A 24198-nucleotide genomic window follows, 5' to 3' on the forward strand; every position below is an offset into this window, starting at 1 on the left:
ATAAGCCAAAAGGCTAACATGCAGCTGTAATATCAAAGCAAGTCTCTGAGCATAATTTTCATTGAATTCTCAGCTCTGTTCACTCTCCACTGTTAAAATTTCTCCTTCCGAGCCAGATTTGGTGAAATTCACTAATAAAATCTTGTTAGGTTTTGACAATTCACACGCTGGTCCGCAATTGAACCTTCTCTATGATATACGTTCTCTGATGATGAGAGCGTTCTCTTAGACTGTGTTAACATGGGGACTCTTTTGACCCTTATAATCTGCAAATTCTCTTCTGGTGTCGCTCTGTGCATTCACACGAGCAAAAAGAGTCTAGCAATTCAAATCGAGTTATTCTGTCATTCCTTGTTATAAAATTTTCGCAAATGTTGTTCAAGGAATTACTATAAAAGTGGTAGAACAATATGCTAGTTTCAAAGCCAAATGTATACAGGAATTTTCTAATCTTTAAGTATTCAAAATTCATAATATCTTTACTCCATAATTTTGTCTATTATTTATAAAACACCCTTAAATTAATTACAATTCACATTTTACATAAAATAATAATCGAACTAACTCCTTTGCGGTTAAAAGAAATAAATATGAAAGCATCTTAATATTTTATGTTAATATAAAAAAGTGAAGTTAGCATTTTTATTATAATTCCTTTATGTATACTGGTACATTATTTCATTTAATACCGCTATATGTTATTAAAAATGTAAATTAATATATTTTTCCTTCCCTCTGTGTGTAAAAGCACACTAATATGTAAAAATGCATGCCTAGAATTATAGAAATATTTTTAAAAATTGGATTTGTGCCCTGGGCACTTGTAATAGCTCGCCAGATATTACAATCGCTAGCGGTGGTCTGATAAATAGTAAAACCTGGCGACCTATGCTAACTCTCGCATCAGACCATCTGCACATAATTATCTCGATCGAGAAACCTCATGACTTTATTTCTGTGGACAACCGCACTTATGTTAACTTTAACAAAGCTAACTGGGTCGGCTTCACAGAATTTGCTGAGAGCGTCAATTCCGCAAGGTGATCGCTGCTGCTACTGCTCGCTTCATACCTGCTGGAAGAATCGCGGAACTCCGCCCTAATTTCCCAGCCGAAGCAGCTGTATTAGCAAACGAGCGCGACACCTTACGCCATGCCGATCCCTGTGATCCCCGAATAAGGGATCTCAATTTGAAGATTCGGCAAATGGTAAATTATCATAAGCGGACAAAATGGATAGAGCACCTGAAGTCCTGCAACCTCTCCACCGGTGTGAGTAAGCTTTGGACTACTGTCAAGGCCCTGTCAAATCCGAGAAGACATGACGATCAGGTTGAAATTTAATTCGATAGTCATGCCTCCGCGGACCCGAAGAAGTGCGCGAGCTATTTCAGCCGACAATTTACACTTCACCCTTCGACTGATAAGGCCAAACGACGTGTTACCCGACGGCTGCGCAAAATGCCAAAAGACTGCGCACCACTTACTTTCACCGATGGGGAGGTTCAGAGTGTCATCAAAAAGGCGAAATCGTCTAAATCCATTGGCCCTGACGGAATAAGCATGCTGATGCTAAAACACCTAGGCCCAACGGGAGTAAATTATCTCACCAAGGTCCTCAACCTGTCGATATCCACTCTTCAAATACCCGATGTGTGGAAAGTCGGAAGAGTGGTCCCACTACTGAAACCTGGGAAACCCGCCAACAAAGGGAGTCTTATCGCCCGATAACTCTCCTTTCCCCAGTAGTGAAGACACTTGAGGCCTTGTTACTCCCGCCATTCACTCACCACCTGAGTCTAGCAGATCATCAGCATGGCTTCCGAAAAGTGCACAGTACCACCACAGCACTTAGCGTCATAAACGCCCAGATAGTTCATGGCCTGAACCAGAAGCCACCCTGCGACAGGACGATCCTCTTAGCGTTGGACTTGTCAAAAGCTTTTGACATAGTCAATCACACAACGCTACTTGAGGACCTAGAACAATCAACGCTCCCTCCAGGGCTGAAGCGGTGGACTATGAACTACCTGAGCGGTCGGCATTCATCCGTACTGTTTCGAGGTCAAAACTCTAAACTTAGGAAAATTAAACAGGGGGTTCCGCAGTGCGGTGTCCTGTCCCCACTACTGTTTAATTTTTATATTTCGAAACTCCCCCAGCCACCAGCGGGAATTTCAATGACCTCGTACGCAGATGACTGTACGATATTGACGTCGGGCAATGGAATCGATGGCATGTGTTTAAAAGTAAACGGCTACCTCTCCGATCTTTCTCGCTTCTTTTCTGCAAGGAACCTAACACTCTCCCCCACTAAATCCACAGCGACCATCTTCACCAATTGGACGAAGGAATACAGACTGAACCTGAACATTTCAGTCGATGGCACAAAAATTCCGACAGTAAATAACCCTAAAATTTTAGGCGTCACTTTGGACAGTCTGTGCTCTTTCACTCCTCACACGACCGCGATAACTGCCAAAGTACAGAACCGCAACAAAATCCTCAAGTCGCTTGCCGGCAGCTCTTGGGGAAAAGACAAAGGAACTTTGTTGGCAACATACAAGGGAATCGGCCGGCCGGTTCTAAATTACACAGCCCCAATATGGTCACCTGGATGCAGTGACACGCAGAAGAAGAAGCTTCAGACCTGTCAGAACACTGCACTCCGAACTATCACGGGATGCCTCTTGATGTCTCCAATCGAACACCTACATAGTGAGGCCCGTATGCTTCCGGTTAAGGAACACAACGAACTCCTCTCCAAGCAGTTTCTACTGGGGTGTTTTCGTAGAAACCACCCCTGTAGTCGCCTGACTGTAGCGGAGCCGTCTCCTAGGAACATCAAGAGGTCTCTCCTTGACTACGTCGACGACATTAGACAGTACGCCGACCGGACTTCGGACGCAACGAACTTCAGACAGGCACTGACCGCCATTCACAGTGGACCCATCAACACCTTCACAGACTCCCTCTCAGTGAATGGCGTAATAGGAGTCAAACCACCACCCATAGCAGACATAGAGGTCGAGTTGCCTCGCGAAACCAGAGTGACCCTCACGCAACTTCGTTCCGGATACTGTAGCAGGTTAAACTGCTACTTATCCAGAATAGACCCCGACATACTAAACATATGTCCTGCGTGCAATGAGTCTCCGCATGACACTAACCACTTCTTTGCATGCCCAACAAACCCCACTCATCTAACACCCTTCTCCCTATGGTCCGACCCCGTCGAAACAGCTCGTTTCCTGGGCCTCCCGTTAGATGACCTCGACGACAACGAATCTGGAATTTAGCACCCAAACGGGGACTAGGTAACCGTTACAACAACAACAACATGCATATTGTTCTACCATATTCATGATAATTCATTGCAAGCAAAATGTGAGACCATCATCCCAACATACAAGTGAAATATGCAACACGCTCTAAGTGTTGCGCAGTCGAACCGCACAAATATTTTCGAAAATGTTATGAAAAGGAATGACAGAAAAAGTCGATTTAAGTTGCTGTACTCTTTTTGCTCGTGTGAATGCACAGAGCGACACCACAAGAGAATTTGCCAATAATGAGGGTCAAAAGAGTCCCAATGTAAAGGCACACTTACAAAAAATAGATAACAGAATTCAAATTTCTGAATATATATATTATATATTCATATGATTGTATATATTCATTTAAAACCGAGCGCTGTTGCAAAATTCAAAGAATTCTAAAGTGAAAGGGAATGCTGAAAAAGATAGCAGCGAACTGTTACGAACAAGAACACAAAGCGTGCCACCCGAGTAGGAGTGTCACGGTCCCTTCGTCTTTCCTCGTGGTCCCCTCGCCCACAATAAATCGGTTTGGGTTACGAAAGAGCATTGTATAAATCTATTCTCCATTACAATTACATGTTGACAAACAAGCCTTTCATTTACATCTCTGTGTCAAAAAAAAGGCAGATTCGATCAGGTGATCACGACTATTTCACACACATAGGAAAACAGCTGATTCTTTGGCTACTTGGTGCCGTTTCAGACAGTAATTCAAAAGAGTCTGATGTTTTTCAAATTTTCTTTTGGTGTCGCTCTGGGCATTCACACGGTCAAAAAGAGTCCAGCAACTCGAGTCTAGTTTTTCTGCATTCCTTTTCACAAAATTTTCGTAAATATTTGTGCGGTTCGACTGCGCAACACTGCGTGCTGCGTATTTCATTTGTATGTTGAGATGATGGTCACACATTTTGCTTGCAATGAATTACCATGAATATGGTAGAACAATATGCATAATACAAGTACCTACCCGCTAAATAGTTTCAAAGAAATACTAAAGACGGGAATTTCCTAATCCACAAGAATGTATTGAATATCCGCTACTAATATTTTCAAGGCCAAATTTATAATAGGAATTTCCAAATCTTTAAGTATTAAAAACTCATAATTTCTTTACTCCGTATTAATAATTCATAATTTCTTTACTCCATAATCTATATCTTAATTTTCTCCTTATTTACAATTTGTCATAATATTTCTATTATTCTATGCATACGTATTTGCATATTACATACAAAAATAGATAACAGAACTCAAATTTGCGATCGAATTCATTTGAAACCGAGCGCTCTTGCAACCATTCAAAGAATTTGAAAGTGAAAAGGAATGCTGAAAAGGGTAACAGGGAGCTGTTACGAACAAGAACACAAAGCGTGCCACCCGAACACGAGTGGCACGGTCCCTTCGTCTTTCCTCGTCGTCCCCTCGCCCACAATAAACTGGTATGAGACTCTTTTGAATCTCTGTGTGAAACGGCACTTGTAGGCTTATACAATGCAACAGAGTCTGTGTATGAACTGGGACTTATTAATAATTTTTTAAAACGAGCTCATGAAAACATGAGATCTACGAGTATAAGTACATATATATGTTCATATAAGCAAGTATAAAAGCAATATCAATACAATACAATACATAACAGTTTAGGAGATAATTTATATACAGTCATACATAAATAAATTAGTCTTCATTATCATTTACATTTACTCTCCTTGTAAGACTGAAAAATATTTGTAACCAAAACTCTATCAATATCGCACTGGAAAGCCAAAAGGTTAAAAATGGTTTTTTCATACATTCACACATGTATGCATATTTTCATTTGTGTGTAAATAAAAGAACAAAGCAAAACTTATGTATTAACGATTTCAACTTAAATAGAACCACAATCCATTTGCCGCAATCAGTACGCGTCAAACGATCCAATTTGACATTTATTGTCGAGTCTTAAATTAAATATTAAAATTAAAAAAGCACGTGGGGCAGTTGCAACATATATACATTAAAATGGCTACTACTAGTAAGTATGAAAAGTATTACTTTTTGTTTAGGTAATGCAAAAAATATTTTTATTTCGCTTTATTCTCTCAGTTGGGGGCTACAAATTGGGTAAAATCCTCATTGAGGGTAAAACAAAACAGGTTTACGATCTCCCCGATCATCAAGGGTTGTGCCTGTTGCTGAGCAAAGACCGTATTACAGCTGGTGATGGTGTAAAGGCGCATGATTTGCAAGGCAAAGCCAAGATTTCCAACACAACAAATGGACTAGTTTTCGGTATTCTAAACGAGGCGGGTAAGCATAGCAAATTCTGAGTGGACAAGCAATACAACAAATACTATCGTGTACATGTAGGAATAAATACGGCCTACGTTAAACCTTGCGCGGACAATGCCTTCATTGCTAAAAAATGTGAAATGATACCCATCGAGTGGGTCACCAGACGTTTGGCTACTGGTTCGTTTTTGAAACGTAATACCGGTGTGCCGGAAGGGTACAGGTAAGTTTGGTAAATGTATAGTTTAGGTCTTCCATGGCGGAGGAGGCCGCGAAAATTATACTTTTTTTTTTTTAAATCGTCTTATTTTGACGCGGAGAGTAAAAAAATCGTGAACGGAAAGTAAATTTTTTCAGTAAATGTATAGTTAAAGTCCCCCAATTATAGAGAAACCAAAAAGGATTTTTTTTTTTAACTCGTCCTATTTTACGCTAATATTACAAATCCGGGAGCGGGAAGTGCATTTTTTCAATAATTATATAAATTTTTTTTAATGTTTTTTATAAATATGCATTAAAAATAAAAAATTGTGATACATTTAAATTAATTATTTTATTTTTTCCGCTGCTGCCAGGGTTATTTTTTTGAAGCGCGGCCAACTGCCAGCAAGAATGGAGTTCAATGATATTCGTCCATACCATCAGATCGCGGTGCAAAAGAAATTGGGACTGTTACATTTCTTCAGTTCGCTGAACTGGTAATTACAGCTAAGTGATCTGAATTCTAAGGAATTTTGCAGTTACAACAGCAACAAAGTGACTTGGAAAAATATTATATGTGAAAAGTGCGTTAAATATATACATACATACATAAATTATAAAAAAAAATCACTTTCCGCTCACGGATTCGTAATCTTCGCGTAAAAATAAGACAATTTATAAAAAAATATAATTTTTGAGACCTCCTTAGTTGGGGGACCTAAACTATACATTTATCATTTTTTCAATAATTTATGTATAGTTTTATATAAAAATATATTTAACACACTTTGCACATATTTTTCAAGTAACTTAGTTGTTTCTGTGCTGTTTAGATCACTTAGCTGTAATTACACGTTCAACAAGTTAGACATTTTCTTGTGCAAAAAAAATGCTGAAGAAATGTAAGACAGTTTCTTTTACATTGCGGTCTGAGGGTATGGACGAATAGAGGAGATCGTTGAACTCCTTTCGGTACTGGCGGCCTTGGGCCGCGCTTCAAAAAAATAACCCTGGCCGGTCCAAAACCGAGGTGTTCATAGTTCTTTTGCGTGCTGAATGGAGTTCGATGCAAAAGAATTATGGACACCCCGGTGTTGGATCTACCAGGGTTAATTTTTATGAAGTGCGGGCGAAGATAACTAGTGCGGAAAGGAGTTTGACGCGAATGGATTATGAACACCACGATTTTGGACCGACCAGGGTTACTTGTGTTTTTGAAGAAAAGAGTTTGATGCGAATAAATTATGAACACCCCGGTTTTGGACCGACCAGGGATATTTTTTTAAGCGCGGCCGAAGTACATAAAGAAGTTACTACGCGAATGAAAAAATAAATAGATTTATTGAATAAATGAAAAAAAAAAAAATTTTTCGAGGCCTCCTTCGTTGGGGGACCTAAACTATACATATACCGTAAGTTTTCACAAAAAGTAATTGTATATACGTGGAAGTAAGAAAAAACATTAACTTAGCTACACCGATGCTATAATATACATATGCATTTTATTTAAGCATAAAAGGGTATATAAAGATATTTATCTTGATTTTGACTGATCAGTTTATATGGCAGCAATAAACTATAGTGATTCGATCTGAACAAATTCTTCGGAGATTTTACGATTGCCTTGGATAATAGTCCATGCTAATGAAGATACCTAGCTTGTTAAATAAAAAAGAATCCCATACAAGAACTTAATTTTCATCATTCAGCTTGTATGGCAGCTATATGCTATAGGTCTCCGATCTGAACAATTTCTTCAGAGATTATACCACTGCCTTGGATTATAATCCGAGTCAAATTTTGTCAAGATATTTTTGGTCAAATAAAAAAGTTTTTCCCACAAGGACTTGCGTTTGATCGATAGCTATTTGTTGTATTGTTTGTATATACACATAGCCAATAAAGTCTGCGTTCATCCGACACTATTTTTTAAGTGAAGTAAAAACACAATGTAAATAGGTAATTCAGTTCAAATTTTCTACATGTATTTCTTTTTAATTTTATGTTCAAAATGCCGAAACAAAAATGTATATTCCTATTTTCATTTTTGTGATAACGGGATTTTAGTGTAAGGAGAAGTAAACATAAGCACCATTAAGTCTGCGTTCAGCTTTAAAATTAGTTACAAAAGTATTAAAAATGATAAAGAAAAAATAAATTCAATATTTTGTTGGATAGGCGCGTTGTTTTAAAACCTCGCTCAATCGATTTACTTATTATTGTATGCTGACGAATTCTTTTTTCTAACAGATGCCATATTTGCTCAATAGGATTGAGGTCAGGTGATTGAGGGGGCGTTTTAAGTTGTCTAGAAGCATTGTACAAGAGCCAAAGTCTAACTATTTCCGCAGTATGCTTAGGGTCATTATCTTGTTGGAACCAAAACGTCGAAGATAATCCAAGATTCTCTGCACTTTGTTTCAAATTGTTTTTAAAATGTTCAAATAACTCTATTTATCCATGCAACCCCACACCATAATTCCACCACCTCCGTGTTTAACTGTACCAAAAAGATTTTGCTTTTCAAGAGCAGTTCCTTACTTGCGCCACACAATTTGTCGACCTTTTATGCCAAAAATGCAAAATTTACTTTCATCCGAAAATATTACTTGCCTCCAGAATTCCGGCGACTTATTTATATAATTATGAGCAAAATTCAATGCGCTTACGCCTGTTTACAAGTGAAATATATGGTTTCTTTCGAGCGACTCTACCACGATATCCAGCTTTTCGTAAAATTTTTCTAGCAGTTTCGGCACAAATTGTTTTTTTAATGGTTATATTTACGTTTTCAATAATATTTGTGGACGTAATTCGAGGGTTAACTTTCACCATATTTATTATTTTCCGTTTTTCCCGGGCTGATAATATTTTCGGATGGCCAGATCGCGGTTTGGACGTTAAAATTCCGGGTTTCTTTTAAATTGTTTACGACGCGCTGGACAGAAGAATACGTTCTTCCAATAGTTCGCCCAATTTTTCTGAAACTTTCGCCGTCGTTCCACACCTTAATGATTGTTTAAATGAGTTTAAACTCCCTCCTCCAAGTGCACCACTCTACTCGGGAAAAACTGACACGCCTAGTAAGGAATCACCATACTTGCAATGTGATACAGTGAAGCACCCAGACTTACAAAAAGCAAAGGTCGCACTTATCGCATCTATCTAAGCGCTCATCATACGGGTAGTTTATGGGAAACACTTGTAAAAGTTGAAAATCTCACTTCAAAAAAGTGAGCGAAAATCACAAATCTCACTCTCGCAAGATCCCTCTTCAAAGGTTTCAAAGGAGGACCCATTTTGGCCATATCTGAGTCAGGCGTGGAGTCGCTAACCGTAATAAACCGATGGTAAAGAAATTTTAAACAAACAATACAGATAATAAAATTATAAAAGAAACAACCGCAATACAATAAGTATGAAAAGCACATACAACCTCAAAACCCGCAAAATTAAGTTACATATCTTTTGCACGCACAGCAAAATGCATACCGAATATGCCTTCTGCCCATACAGGTAAATATGGATATAACTTAATCACCATGTATGCCGCGCCCTCGGCTACTCAACCAGCAGTACGCCGAAATACATGCAATATAAGCATTTACGTGTAATACTAGGCAAAATATTCGCCTAGGGGGCCCAGGATGTTTAAATGAGTTTAAACTCCCTCCTCCAAGTGCACCACTCTACTCGGGAAAAACTGACACGCCTTAATGAAACACACCACACCTGTGAACACTCAAGGAATTTCACCCCACACCAGATGACACCACACAGGACAACACAACATACCATTTCTCATTCGCTTATCGTCTACGGGCCTGAGCGCCATCAACTTTCCCTTTTTTTCATCGACTCGCTAGCGATCAGTTCTTTGAGCACCCGCCTAAATCGACTCTCTTTCTTTTTTAATTATTATTTGCTAACGGTGAGTGATGGTAAAATTAACTTATTAGTTACTTAAAAAATGATAATTTTTCTTTCCGACAGACTAATTTCTTTTTCTTTGGTTTCCATTTTTTTAAATATTAAAACGCGTCACGAGCTCTTTAAACGACTTATTATATTAAAACACAATAGAATCTACGCAAAAAGAACGAACAAATTCATGAGAAGTAACGGTATTTCCAATTCAAGCTAACTGAACACAGACTTAATGATACCTATGTTTACTTGTTCTTACACTAAAATACCGTTATCACAAAAATGAAAATAGGAATATAAATTTTTGTTTTTGCATTTTGAATGTAAATTTGAATATCAGGAAGAAATACAAGGAGCGTTCCAAAGTAAACAGGACTTTAAAAAAAAAGACAGAACAAATGGTTTAATCGACAAATTCAATTCATTTTATTCAAAATAGTCTCCTGCTTTAATACAGCTTTTTGCACGGCCCAAAAGCATGTCGAACGAGTGTTTTAGCTCGTTGCCCGGTATGGCCGCCAGTATGCCGGTGCAAGCCTTTTGAATGGCCTCCACGTCTACATAATTAATTTTTAATATATAATACTACATTTTTGGTCAAATAATCGCCAACTTCCATCTTGGCGATATTCGGGCCGAACACGTCGAATACGGCGCACTAAACACTTCAAAACTCCAAGGTAGAATACCGCATTAACGTTTTGGCCGGGTGGAACAAATTCTTTGTGGACAATACCCTTGAAATCATAAAAACAAATCAGCATTGTCTTCACTTTTGACTTCGACAGGCACGATTTTATGGTTTTCGGCTCATCGTCATTTATGCCCTCACGACCACTTTGAAAACGTTGAAACCCCTCGTGCACTCTGCTACGGATAGGCAATCATCGCCATAAACTTGTTTCATCAATTGTTTCGGTAAAAGTTTTACCAATTTTAAAACAAAATTTAATGTTGTCTCTTTGTTCGAAGCTCATTTTAGAACCGATGACAAAAACATACTGACACTTAAAACGCAATAACTTCACTTCCAATAGATGAAATGTCATGAAATTTTTACTGGAAGTCGATAAAGGATAGCAGATTCTAACGCACTAGTCGACATATAGATGGCGCCACTAGAGTTTACTTTGTTACTTTTTTACTGTTTACTTTGGAAGGCACCTTGTACATGCAGAAAATTTGAACTGAATTACATATTTACATTGTGTTTCTACAATACTTCACCTAAAAAAATGTGTCGGGTGAAAGTAGACTTTATTGGCTATGTGTATATGCTATAATGATCCGATATAGGCGATTCGGACAAATGAGCAGCTTCTTAGGGAGAAAAGAAAGTGCAAAATTTCAGATTCATATTTCAAAGACTGAGGAACTAATTCGCGTATATACGGACGTACATGGCCAAATTGACTGAACTCATCACTCTGATCATTTATATATATATACGTTTTCTTCTAGGTGTTACAAACTTCGTGGCAACTTTAATATATCCTATTCAGAGTATAACAAATAAAATAATTTATGTTGACTCGTTTGGTAATTGTATATACCATTCTTAAGTATAAGTAGGTATAAGTACATATATGCTTATATTTAAATTTACAAGTAAGTATATTATGACGAAAGTTTTCCATTTAATTTTTCCAAACCAAACGACATATTATAATATTTCCAAACATTCAACTCATTACAAAAGTATTAAATAACTTTTGTCTTAAAAATCATAAAAAGGGACAGTTTCAACTCATTTTTTTTATCGCCCATCGTGTCAACCATGTACCTTGTAAAACGATCTAGACTAAACAAATATAATTTTAAATTTAAATGTTTAGAAATTCGTTACGTTGGTTATTGATGGTAGTAATAAGAATTTTCAATCACGCAATATTTTTCGTTGCCTACTGCAGTTACAGATATCATAATTTTGAACTGACAAAAGAATCACAACTCAAAAATTTCCAAATCGACTTTTTTCCATATACCAAGTCGTAATACACTTATCTACCTACCCAAGAAATTTCATAATTTTTATTACTATCTTACATAACTTGCCGTGAGGTCTACTTTTAGTTCAATCCTTTGTACTATTTCTAATATGGCACTTTTGATGAAATAATTGTGATTGTCACACTCTTAACTCAAAAATGTCTCTTAATTTCTGCGTTAAACTAGAAAATCAAAAATATTTTAGCTTTTGTTCTTTGTTTTTTTTTTTGCTTCTCCCGATCATTTGGCATTTTTTGAATGGTGACGCTTTTAATACACTAAATATAGCACATACTTACATATTGTATGTATGCATTTACGTAGTAATTTGTATGTTGACTGCCATCGTAATCTAACTTTTTTCAACGTGAAATGACCTCAATGTGCCCATAAAATAAAAAATATAGATCTTACTTTGCTATACGTATTTAATTAAGAGAGTACTATTTCTTCACATAAATAAGCACAAAATCAAATTTTGCGATATTGTAAAAAGTTTATGTATTTTTAATTTTTTTCTTTCTCTTGGAAGATTTTCACCACCGAAACAGGAGACGTTCTTTAAGGATGATGCCAATCACGACCCCCAATGGTCTGATGAACAAATTATCTCAGCAAAATTTAGTTTTAACGGTGTTGTAATAGGTCAGTTACAAATATAACATACTTATTTTATAATAATGTGAAATAATATATTTAACTTGATCTAAAATAGGTCAAGATGAGTTGGACATTATGAAGCGAACCACTGTACTAGTGTTTGAAATTTTAGAGAAAGCGTGGGCCACCAGGAATTGTGCTCTTATTGACATGAAAGTAGAGTTTGGCATCGATACTGAGGGTATTTGATTTTGATACTTTACCAAGTCTCATTTGTTTTTGTTTCATTCACTATTTTCGTTTAATTGATTATATAGATTTGTTTTTTTCACACCTCAAATACACCGTTGTCATCTGTCTCTTTGCAGAAAACATCGTGCTTGCCGACATTATCGATTCAGACTCTTGGCGTCTCTGGCCGTCTGGCGACAAACGTTTAATGGTTGATAAGCAGGTATATCGTAATCTCGCCACTGTTACCGACAGTGATCTGGACACAGTGAAACGTAATTTTATGTGGGTTAGTGAACAACTTAAGGACATAGTGCCGGCTAAGGATCATCTAGTGGTTATTCTAATGGGTAGCGCTTCCGATATTGCTCATTGTGAGAAAATCTTCACACGTTTGCAACAATTGGGAGTAAATACTGAGATACGCGTCACCTCAGCGCACAAAGGACCAGAAGAGACCTTGCGGATTATGCGCGAATACGAAAGTGTTATTAATAATTTGGTATTTATTGCCGTAGCAGGTCGTTCTAATGGATTAGGTCCGGTCTTATCTGGCAGCACCACATACCCAGTGATTAATTGTCCACCCTTAAAAGGAGAGAATCTTCAAGTTGATGTTTGGTCAAGTTTAAATGTACCTTCTGGCCTTGGCTGTCCGACCGTGTTATATCCTGAAGCAGCTGCGCTGCATGCTGCACAAATTTTCGGTCTGTCAAATTACATAATATGGTCCAAGTTACGCGTCAAACAACTCAATAACTTTGTTACTTTAAAGAAGGCTGATAAGCTGGTGCGCGGAGTTCGAAATGCTTAGATTGTGTGTGCAGAACTGAATCATACGATACATATTTATTTTAATAAAAATTACTTTAAAGCCATACATTTTGTCGACTTATTCTATTTATATATCATAATTTCATTATTCATAAATATTTCCCTTTCTAATAGATTTTGGGGTTTTTTGTGAACAGACGCGGCGAAGCGAAATACTTAGGATAATTTCAATTCATCACCAGCGGGAATTTCAATGACCTCGTACGCAGATGACTGTACGATATTGACGTCGGGCAATGGAATCGATGGCATGTGTTTAAAAGTAAACGGCTACCTCTCCGATCTTTCTCGCTTCTTTTCTGCAAGGAACCTAACACTCTCCCCCACTAAATCCACAGCGACCATCTTCACCAATTGGACGAAGGAATACAGACTGAACCTGAACATTTCAGTCGATGGCACAAAAATTCCGACAGTAAATAACCCTAAAATTTTAGGCGTCACTTTGGACAGTCTGTGCTCTTTCACTCCTCACACGACCGCGATAACTGCCAAAGTACAGAGCCGCAACAAAATCCTCAAGTCGCTTGCCGGCAGCTCATGGGGAAAAGACAAAGAAACGTTGTTGGCAACATACAAGGGAATCGGCCGGCCGGTCCTCAATTATGCAGCCGCAATATGGTCGCCTGGATGCAGTGACACGCAGAATAAGAAGCTTCAGACTTGTCAGAACACTGCACTCCGGACTATCACGGGATGCCTCTTGATGTCTCCAATCGAACACCTACATACTGAGGCCCGTATGCTTCCGGTTAAGGAACATAACGAGCTCCTCTCCAAGCAGTTTCTGCTGGGATGTTTTCGCAGAAACCACCCCTGCAGACGCCTGCTTGCAGCGGAGCAGCCTCCTAGGAACATCAAGAGGTCCTTCCTTGACTACGTCGACGACATCAGACAGCACGCCGACCAGACTTCGGACGCAACTAACTTCAGACAGGCACTGACCGCCATTCACAGTGGAGCCATTAACACCTGCACCGACTCTCTCTCAGTGAATGGCGTAATACGAGTCAAACCACCACCCATTGCAGACACAGAGCTCGAGTTGCCTCGCGAATCTAGAGTGACCCTCGCGCAACTTCGTTCTGGATACTGTAGCAGGTTAAACTCCTACCTATCCAGAATAGACCCTGACATACCAAACACATGTCCTGCATGCAATGAGTCTCCGCATGACACTAACCACCTCTTTGCATGCCCAACAAACCCCACTCATCTATCACCCCTCTCCCTATGTTCCGACCCCGTCGAAACAGCTTGTTTCCTGGGCCTTCCGTTAGATGACCTCGACGACAACGAATCTAGAATTTATCACCCAAACGGGGATTAGATAATCGTTACAACAACAACAACTTGGGATCATCCTTGATAAAAAGCTTTCATGGAAGCCAAACATTGAGGAGAGACTAAGGGAGGCAACGGTTGCCTTATACTGTTGTAGAGCAGCTATTGGGAAGAGGTGGGACCTCTAACCAATACCATGTTTTGGCTCTACGAAACGGTAATCAAGGTAAAAATGTTTTTGTGCTCAGGAAATCTGGGTACACGAATGAGTCCAAACAAAGACATTCTGAAATTCTTCGCATGCATCCCTGAAAACTTGGAACATTGCATCGTAGAGTCTACTCCTAGTAGCTTTTTGTCTGCTCACATACTGACGAAGTATATGTGGACTGGGCGAAGTCGCTGGAGCAGAGCGTTTTTCAAGCAAACTTGGCTACCATTAAGTGCAGGCTTTTTGAGGGACGTGCAATTATTCTGTCTTCTCTATCAATAGCATCATGCTAATCTTCTAACGTTTTGGCGCCAATACTATAGACGCCGCCCGAGTTAGTCAACAGTTAGCTTCTATGTGACTGGGAGAACCTTCTGAACTGGTAAAACGCAGGACATCCACTGAACTACTTGCTCTTAGGAAGATTTATCTTGCCGAAATAAGGCGTATGTGTAATAAGGCGATAAGGAAAACATTTTATTGACCGCAAATTGACAAAGTTGTATGGAGGAAGGTGAGGGGGAAATAGGGTGCGTTCGAGATGGCAATCACGACAGCAGTGTTGCAAATTTGTCAAAGTATCACGTTCTGCGTGAATTTTTGGCAACACTTGCAACAGCATCACGTTCTGTTTTTAATAATTTTATTTAGTTTTTACCTAATATACATTCATACTTAATAGTTTATATTATATTATAATAGTAGAGATTAAATTTATTACAATATATGTATGTATATACATCTTTTATCATATTAATCTTATATAGTCATATGTATGTACGTATGTATTTAAATGTACGCATTCAGAAATTCAAATCATGATTTTATCACTTATGAATACACTATATGTGCGCGCATTGATTTATATGTACACGCATATATGTATGTATACATAAAATTGCCGAACAAATAATGCATACACAAACCAACATACATACATATGTATATGCGTACACATGTTAATATGTCACCCGCAAAAACTACAAACATTGTTCTACAAAAACAACAATCGTCACAAGTCAATATGTCAGCCAAATAGGCGAAGCCCAAATTTATAGTAAATTACACAACAACAACATTTTCATTCATGAACGCAGGCGTACTTTTAAAAAGCAACCTCGCTTCATTCATAAAAACATACCCTCACATCCCCCCGAGCATGCTTTTGCCAGAGAACGTATATCATAGAGAAGGTTCAATTGCGGACCAGCGTGTGAATTGTCAAAACCTAACAAGATTTTATTAGTGAATTTCACCAAATCTGGCTCGGAAGGAGAAATTTTAACAGAAGTGAGTGAACAGAGCCAGAGAATGTTAATGAATAGAGAAGGAGCAAATGTTAAATGAAATCTTTTTGAGTACTAATTTGTAATTCCAGATGAGGGAACATCGAAAAATATAACTTCGAAAAAGAAAAATACACCACGCAATGTGCGAAATGCTATAAATAGACACAACGAATATTCCTAAATGAAAAATCGTTGCGCATACCTATTTAGATTTATGTTTTCAATTTCTATGATATGACAAATTTATAATTATGAAAAGCCTTCTGAATTAAAAATCTGTATTACCGGTAAAAACCCCAGAATTCATAATAAAATAAACATTTAATAGGCAATTTTTCGAACTTATATATGTGCGTTGAGTAAGTAATTGCTTCTTGAACAAAAGATAACAATAAAACAGTGGCTAAGCGGCCGCGTTTCCATTTATATAGTGGCTTAGGTCGTAGACGTGAAGGAGTTAGGCTCAATCCGTATACGAGCATATAATTTCGAATCTTAAAACCCATGTAAATTAAATTTTATTTAATTTTTTTATTTTATTAATTGGAGTTTAAGCATATCATAATTCAATTTCTTTAACAGCATATTTTATTTCCTGATATAATTAAAATATATCAGGAAAATATGTTCATATGTTTAGGTTTATTGAATATTTCCTTATGATGCGTATTTACACAAAAGTGATAATCACACATACATTCTTAAATACACGTACGCTGATGCTTGCTTCTTCTTGCCCCGCACAAACAATGACTTTTGCCCACACTTTTTGTTTTTTGGGAGAAGCAAGTTGAACGCATATAACGGCGAGTTCGCGCGGGCATTGTGTTGTTGAAAAAAACCAAATAACGATTTTGTCGACAAACATACATACATATATACATATGAGCTCGCATACATATTGACGCCGAATTTTGCGCATCGTGGCGGAGTTGACAAAATTTGTTTCAAGGGACAATTTTACGACAATGACGGTCGGCTATGTTGTCTCGTTTGTCCTTTTTGCAGGGCTTTGCTGTTGAAAATTGACTTATGCTCTTTTGAAATGCTACGATTAACGATTGGTCTGCATTTTCATAACGTCGTTTGTAGATAAAATGGGCTAAATCGACAAACTAGGAAATAATGATAATAAGTAAACATATAAAAGTACTATATGGACTGTGCTTAGAATATATAGAAGTAGTTAAAGATTTCTTATGAATGGCAATTTTATATAAATTTTATAATTTAATGCCATATATAGTGCATAATATGCAAAAATATAAATATTATTTTAACTCGCTAAGAGGTCATGTTGCCAATTCTCCTTTCTGAAGGGAACAGCAGACAAATTCTTCAATTTCTGATTTTTAGAAAATGTTGTGAGGAAGCAGCTTGTGGGCAACATACAAACGCGAGGGGGATGGTAGGATTTTCAGTGATACAAATTGTAAAATTGAAATTTTGCTGATTCTCCAATTTTACTGAAGATTCAAATTCAATTTCATTTCATTCATATATTCGCGCATTTGCGGTAGGAATTTTATATGAAAACCAAATGTGGTTTACCAGGCGCACAGAAAAAATAGCGCGGCGCAGAGTTATGAACGAGCGCACTTTGCTTTGAAGCAGACGCACGTTCCTTATGAATGAATTTGTTGTCGTTGTAATATGAAATACTTAGAAAATAAGCCGCGAGTTCGCTTGAATATTATTGGTCGATGATGGTGCGTCTACGTTTTTTTGTCACTGGCGCGAATGTTTGATTTTTTGCGAAAGACATATTGAGGTACATACATATGTACATATGTGTACATATATGCAAATATGTTTGGGCATGCGAATGAAGGAAGGCAATTTCAAGAATATTCACATATAGACATATGAACATTGAAGCAAGTAAACAACAATAGCTGTTTGAGTTCACAGATTAGACAAAGTTACTTGAATATCGTCTGTGGTGCTGCTTGTATAGCACACTTCTTTATGGCAATGTAAAATATTTTGCCTAAGTTCATATCCTATCACATATTTTTATATACTCTTTTTTATTTTTATAACTCTTTTTTATTAAATGATATTTTAATTCTATTTTCATATTATTTCCCTCATTATTTATATTTTCTTGCCAGAAGTCAATTTCGTTCGTTTTTATTATTTAAGTTTTTGTTTATGCGCATACCAAAGAACATCTGTGCATATAGATATATGTATATACATTTTGCTTATAGAGTGGTGTAGTTCATTTCGTACCCTGATAGTTGTGGGGAAATTTTATTTTCGAACTTGCGCGTTTTCGATGTTCCTTTATCGTAAATAACCTTTTAGAACAGCTAACATTTGCTCCTTCCCTCTTCATTAACATTCTCTGATGATATACGTTATACATTTTGCTTATAGAGTGGTGTAGTTCATTTCGTACCCTGATAGTTGTGGGGAAATTTTATTTTCGAACTTGCGCGTTTTCGATGTTCCTTTATCGTAAATAACCTTTTAGAACAGCTAACATTTGCTCCTTCCCTCTTCATTAACATTCTCTGATGATATACGTTCTCTGGTAAAATATAGAGAAGGTCCAACCAGAGAACGTAAATGAATAGAGAAGGAGCAAATGTTAGCTGTACTAAAATGTTAATTACGATGAAGGAACATCGAAAACGCGCAAATTGGAAAATAAAATTTCACCACAACTAACAGGGTACGAAACGAACTACACCACTCTATAAGCAAAATGTATATACATACATATGCATAGATGTTCATTCGTATGCGCAGAAACAAAAATTGAAATAATAAAAACGAAAGTAATTGACTTCCGACAAGAAAATATAAATAATGAGGGAAATAATATGAAAATAGAATTAAAATATTATTCAATAAAAAAGGGTTATTAAAAATAAAAAATATTTTATATAAAAATATGTGATAGGATATGAACTTAGGCAAAATATTTTACATTGCCATAAAAAAGTGTGCTATACAAGCAGCACCACAGACGATATTCGAGTAATTTTGTCTAATCTGTAAACTCAAACAGCTATTGTTGTTTACTTGCTTCAATGTTCATATGTCTATATGTGAATATTCTTGAAATTGCCTTCCTTCATTCCCATGTCCAAATATATTTGCATATATGTACACATATGTACATATGTATGTACCTCAATATGTCTTTCGCAAAAAATCAAACATTCGCGCCAGTGACAAAAAAACGTAGACGCACCATCATCGACCAATAATATTCAAGCGAACTCGCGGCTTATTTTCTAAGTATTTCATATTACAACGACAACAAATTCATTCATAAGGAACGTGCGTCTGCTTCAAAGCAAAGTGCGTTCGTTCATAACTCTGCGCCGCGCTATTTTTTCTGTGCGCCTGGTAAACCACATTTGGTTTTCATATAGAATTCCTACTGCAAATGCGCGAAAATAAAAATGAATGAAATTGAATTTGAATGTCTTCAGTAAAATTGAAGAAGTTTCAATCGCATTTGTATGTTGCCCACAAGCTGCTGCTTCACAACATTTGCTAAATATCAGAAATTGAAGAATTTGTCTGGTGTTCCCTTAAGAAAGGAGAATTGGCAACATGACCTCTTAGCGATTTCAAATATTATTTTAATTTTTTTCATATTATGCACTATTTATGGCATTAAATTATAAAATTTATATAAAATTGCCATTCATATGAAATCATTAACTACTTCTATATATTCTAAGCACACTGCATATAGTACTTTTATATGTTTACTTATTATCATTGTTTCATAGTTTCTCAATTTAGCCCATTTTATCTAAACACGACGCTATGAAAATGCAGTCCAATCGGTAATCGCAATATTTCAAAAGAGCATAAGTTAACTTTTAATAGCGAAGCGCTGCAAAAAGGACAGACGAGACAACATAGCTGACCGACATTGTCGCAAAATTGTCGATTTAAACAAATTTTGTCAACTCCGCGACGATGCGCAAAATTTGGCGTCAATATGTATGCGGGCTCGTTTGTATGTATGTATGTTTGTCGACAAAGTCGTCTTTTCGTTTTTTTCAACAACACAATGTCTGCGCGAACTCGCCGTTATTTCGTTGGCTTGCCACCATACACAGAGGCGTGTCAAGTGAGGGCTCATAATATATTAATATGTTGCTTAATGAGTATTGAAAAATACTGATGCATTTATGAATTATTTTCGTAATATAATATATATTATATATATATATAAATACACATATATTCATACCTATAATCGTTTTTAAACTAAATTCGATAAATAAAATATATATCTGAAATAATTATGTGGCAGTGCGCCCCAATCCCTCCTTGCCTGCGATCGTTCAACTCGCAAAAAGCAAAAAGTGTTTACAAAAGTCATTGCTTGTGCGGGGCAAGAAGCAAGCATCAGTGTACGTGTATTTAAGAATGTATGTGTGATTATCACATTTGTGTAAATACGCATAATAAGGAAATATTCAATAAACCTAAACATATGAACATATTTTCCTGAAATATTTTAATTATCTCTGAAAGTAAAATATGCTATTTAAGTAATTGAATTGAGATATGCTAATTAATTCCAATCAATAAAATAAAAAAATTAAATAAAATTTCAATTTTACGTATTTTACGGTTCGAACGTATATGCTCGTATTCGGATTGAGCTTAACTCCTTCACGCCTACGAACTAAGCCACAATATAAATGGAAACGCGGCCGCTTAGCCACTGTTTTATTGTTATCTTTTGTTCAATAAGCAATTACTCACATAACGCACATACATAAGTTGGAAAAATAGCCTATTAAATGTTTATTTTATTATGAATTCTGGGGTTTTTACCGGTAATACAGATTTTTAATTCAGAAGGCTTTTCATAATTATAAATTTGTCATATCATAGAAATTGAAAACATAAATCTAAATAGGTATGCGCAACGATTTTTCATATAGGAATATTCGTTGTGTCTATTTATAGCATTTCGTACATTGCGTGGTGTATTTTTATTTTTCGAAGTTATATTTTTCGATGTTCCCTCATCTGGAACTACAAATTAGTACTCAAAAAGATTTCATTTAACATTTGCTCCTTCTCTATTCATCAACATTCTCTGGTCCAACTACGGACCAGCGTGTGAATTGTCAAAACCTAACAAAATACGATGAGCGTGTTTCACCACAGTCGGCTCGGAAGGAGAAATTTTAACAGTGGCGCGTGAAGAGATTAGCATTGTATGAAAATTATGCTCAGAAGTTTGCATTGATATTACCAATCATATTCATAGATATGAAATACCTTTTCTGAATATCTATGATATCATGAAAAATGTATTACATTTAAGGTAAAATATATTACTTTAAAGGAATATTTGCAGTTGCTTTTTAAATATTGCTTATGTTTGATAATATGAAATTCTTTTATATAAGTACATATATATGTATGTATATGTATCTGCTATGTTTTACTATATACATACATACATAAGTATATAACATACTAACATAATATCTTAAAAATCTTAATATATTTAAATAGTAATATAAGTATGCCAATCACACAGTATCAGTAATAACATTTGCGCGCACTGCTCTATATGTACATACATACATATGTGCTTATGACATTGCCACACAAATAATGGATACACAAACCTACATTCATATATTCGTAAATATGTCACTCTCAAAAACTACAAACATTGTTCTACAAAAACAACAATCGTCATAAGTCAATATGTCAGCCAAATAGGCGAAGCCCAAATTTATAGTAAATCACACAACAACAACATTTTCATTCATGAACGCAGGCGTACTTTCAACAAGCAACCTCGCTTCATTCATAAAAACAGGCACCCTCTCATCTCCCTGAGCATGCGTTTGCCACAAACGTCTTTTCACGACGATTTCAAAAGCTAAAAATCATAAATTGAACAAATTTCTGATATTCCCTCTGGAAGGGAAAAGTTACAACCCCGCAAACCCACAAAACACAGAAAAAATTGACAAAATTGTCAACAAAGCTTTTGGCGATTTAAAATATTTTACAATTTAAATTTACAATTTTAAAATATTTTTTGGTGCCTCACAAAAATCTGCGTCAATATGTATTCATGCTCATATATAAACATATTTACATATTTCCAATGATTTGTGAGCAAAGCTGTTAGAGCGGCAAGGGAAGCGGTGACAATCGGCGGCCGTTCGTTATTTTTTTTCGGCATAGCTCGGATTTTCTACCAACAACACAATGTTGTGACGCTTTCTTGTCGCGACAGTCCTTCGACACAGTGACTCTTTGACAAGAAAACAAAAAATGTGAGTTTCGGTTATTGGTTGTCCGTGGCAACGGAGATTTCTCATGAAACAATGAATGTACATATTTACATACATACGTTGCATATAGACAAATTAACTTTCATATTTGTTTACATGCACACATAATTGAACTGAATAATTGAGGCAATCCCGAATTAGGTGTCACATATACGTGGTTGAGCATGGAAGAATAATAATTTGTTTAAATAAAATAAAATTTTCTATACAATAAAAAAAAACAAATGTAATGCATTGACTAAAAAGAAACTTATTACGGTTTAATTTTGTAGCACGATTCGTTAGTCACCCTGTATAGGAGGAATATCTTCAAATTATATGCATAAGTCGTTTGTGCAATGTAAATATACGAATCTGTAAGCGTAATTTTCTTAACATTGAATTTAGCATTATTTTTCTCATTTAACATTCAAAATGCTCAATTCTGCTATTTTGCATTCCGCAGGCGTAAAATACTGGTGAAATCCGCTTATAATTTGTTTGTAGTGAGATCCTCTTAAGTTGGCGAGTAACCCTCCGTTACGAGGAATATTTTGATGAACCTTCTCTAAGTTATACGTTCTCTGGTATAAGGGAGTAGCGAAAGTCCCATTCACAATAGTTTCGCCACCTCTGAGGCGTACGTTCACAATAAAACCAACATGTTGGCCATGGTGAATTGGGGTGGCGAGGGGTTAAAACGCGTTGCGCATAGCAGAAAACGCCTAAATAATTATTTATAAATATTAGTTACTGTGCCGATGTTTTCTCTAATTTAAGTATAGATTTATTTAATCACAAATTTTATTTACGTTTTATATATCAGCAATTAACGGTGGATATATGTACAATAGTTTATTACAACGTTTGACATACAAAATTACCATATTATTATATAGTTTTTAGTTTAGTTTTTAAATATGTAGACTTCTAAAATAAATTATTTTTTGAAGTTGCAATATCTTTATAGTATAAAATACGGTAGGCATATCAGGTAGCTCTCTGTATTTCAGCATGTAGCGATTATAATATGTACAATATACATAAAACTCTTTACATAAATGAATTACCATATTATTTGTTATTGATGCAATATCTTTATAGTATAAAACATGGTATAAGGGTATAAAATACGGTAGATATATTTCTTTTAAAAGTAATTTAAAATTAGCTTGCGCAACACTGTTACGCAATGCTCAATAGCAATACTGGCATTTGAATTTATTAACAACTTTTAGTCAAACGCACTAATACACACTTGCTTATTGATAAAAAAAAATTCTGATGTGAGCAGTTTTATCAGGAGCAATATTAAATATTCAATATTTTACGAAGATTGTGTTGCATATTTATAAACATTGCCCTCAGTTTCGTTGAATAAGCATTTTCTGCATCTCGTTATTTGACATGGTTGCTTAATTGCACCTTACATTTTTCTGTGGTAAATATTTATTTAGTTACCACAGTTAAAAAAAGGCTTAAATATATATCGTAATTACTCTAAAATTTGCCATTAATACCCGCTCATTCAAGAACATATATTAAAATAAACTTATTTTATTTTGAAAACATATTAAAGGTTTACTTATAACCAATATTTTTTGGACAACTTTTTCATAAATTAAAGGAAAATAGCAAGATGCAACCATTTTCCGGTTAAAAGTCAGCCATCTTGACTGTCCATAGAAACTCAACCTCTAGGCGGACTTGACGTTTCTCCATGGACCCCTCTCAGCTGTTGCTTTTGTTTAG

At 36.1% G+C, this 24198-nt stretch overlaps 1 protein-coding gene across 1 annotated transcript; it reads left to right on the plus strand.

Annotated features, from left to right (window-relative positions):
• Window positions 1-4966: 4966 nt before the first annotated feature.
• Window positions 4967-13421, plus strand: Paics (PAICS bifunctional enzyme). Its single transcript, XM_014245544.3, has 7 exons — window positions 4967-5090; window positions 5198-5336; window positions 5408-5611; window positions 5672-5816; window positions 12243-12355; window positions 12426-12551; window positions 12679-13421. The coding sequence occupies exons 2-7, from the start codon at window positions 5324-5326 to the stop codon at window positions 13353-13355; spliced, it is 1278 nt and encodes a 425-aa protein (XP_014101019.1). The 5' UTR covers window positions 4967-5090; window positions 5198-5323; the 3' UTR covers window positions 13356-13421.
• The last annotated feature ends 10777 nt before the right edge of the window (window positions 13422-24198 follow it).

This window comes from Bactrocera oleae, chromosome 5 (genome assembly GCF_042242935.1).
Source record: "Bactrocera oleae isolate idBacOlea1 chromosome 5, idBacOlea1, whole genome shotgun sequence".
In the NCBI taxonomy this organism is placed as follows: Eukaryota; Metazoa; Arthropoda; class Insecta; order Diptera; family Tephritidae; genus Bactrocera; species Bactrocera oleae.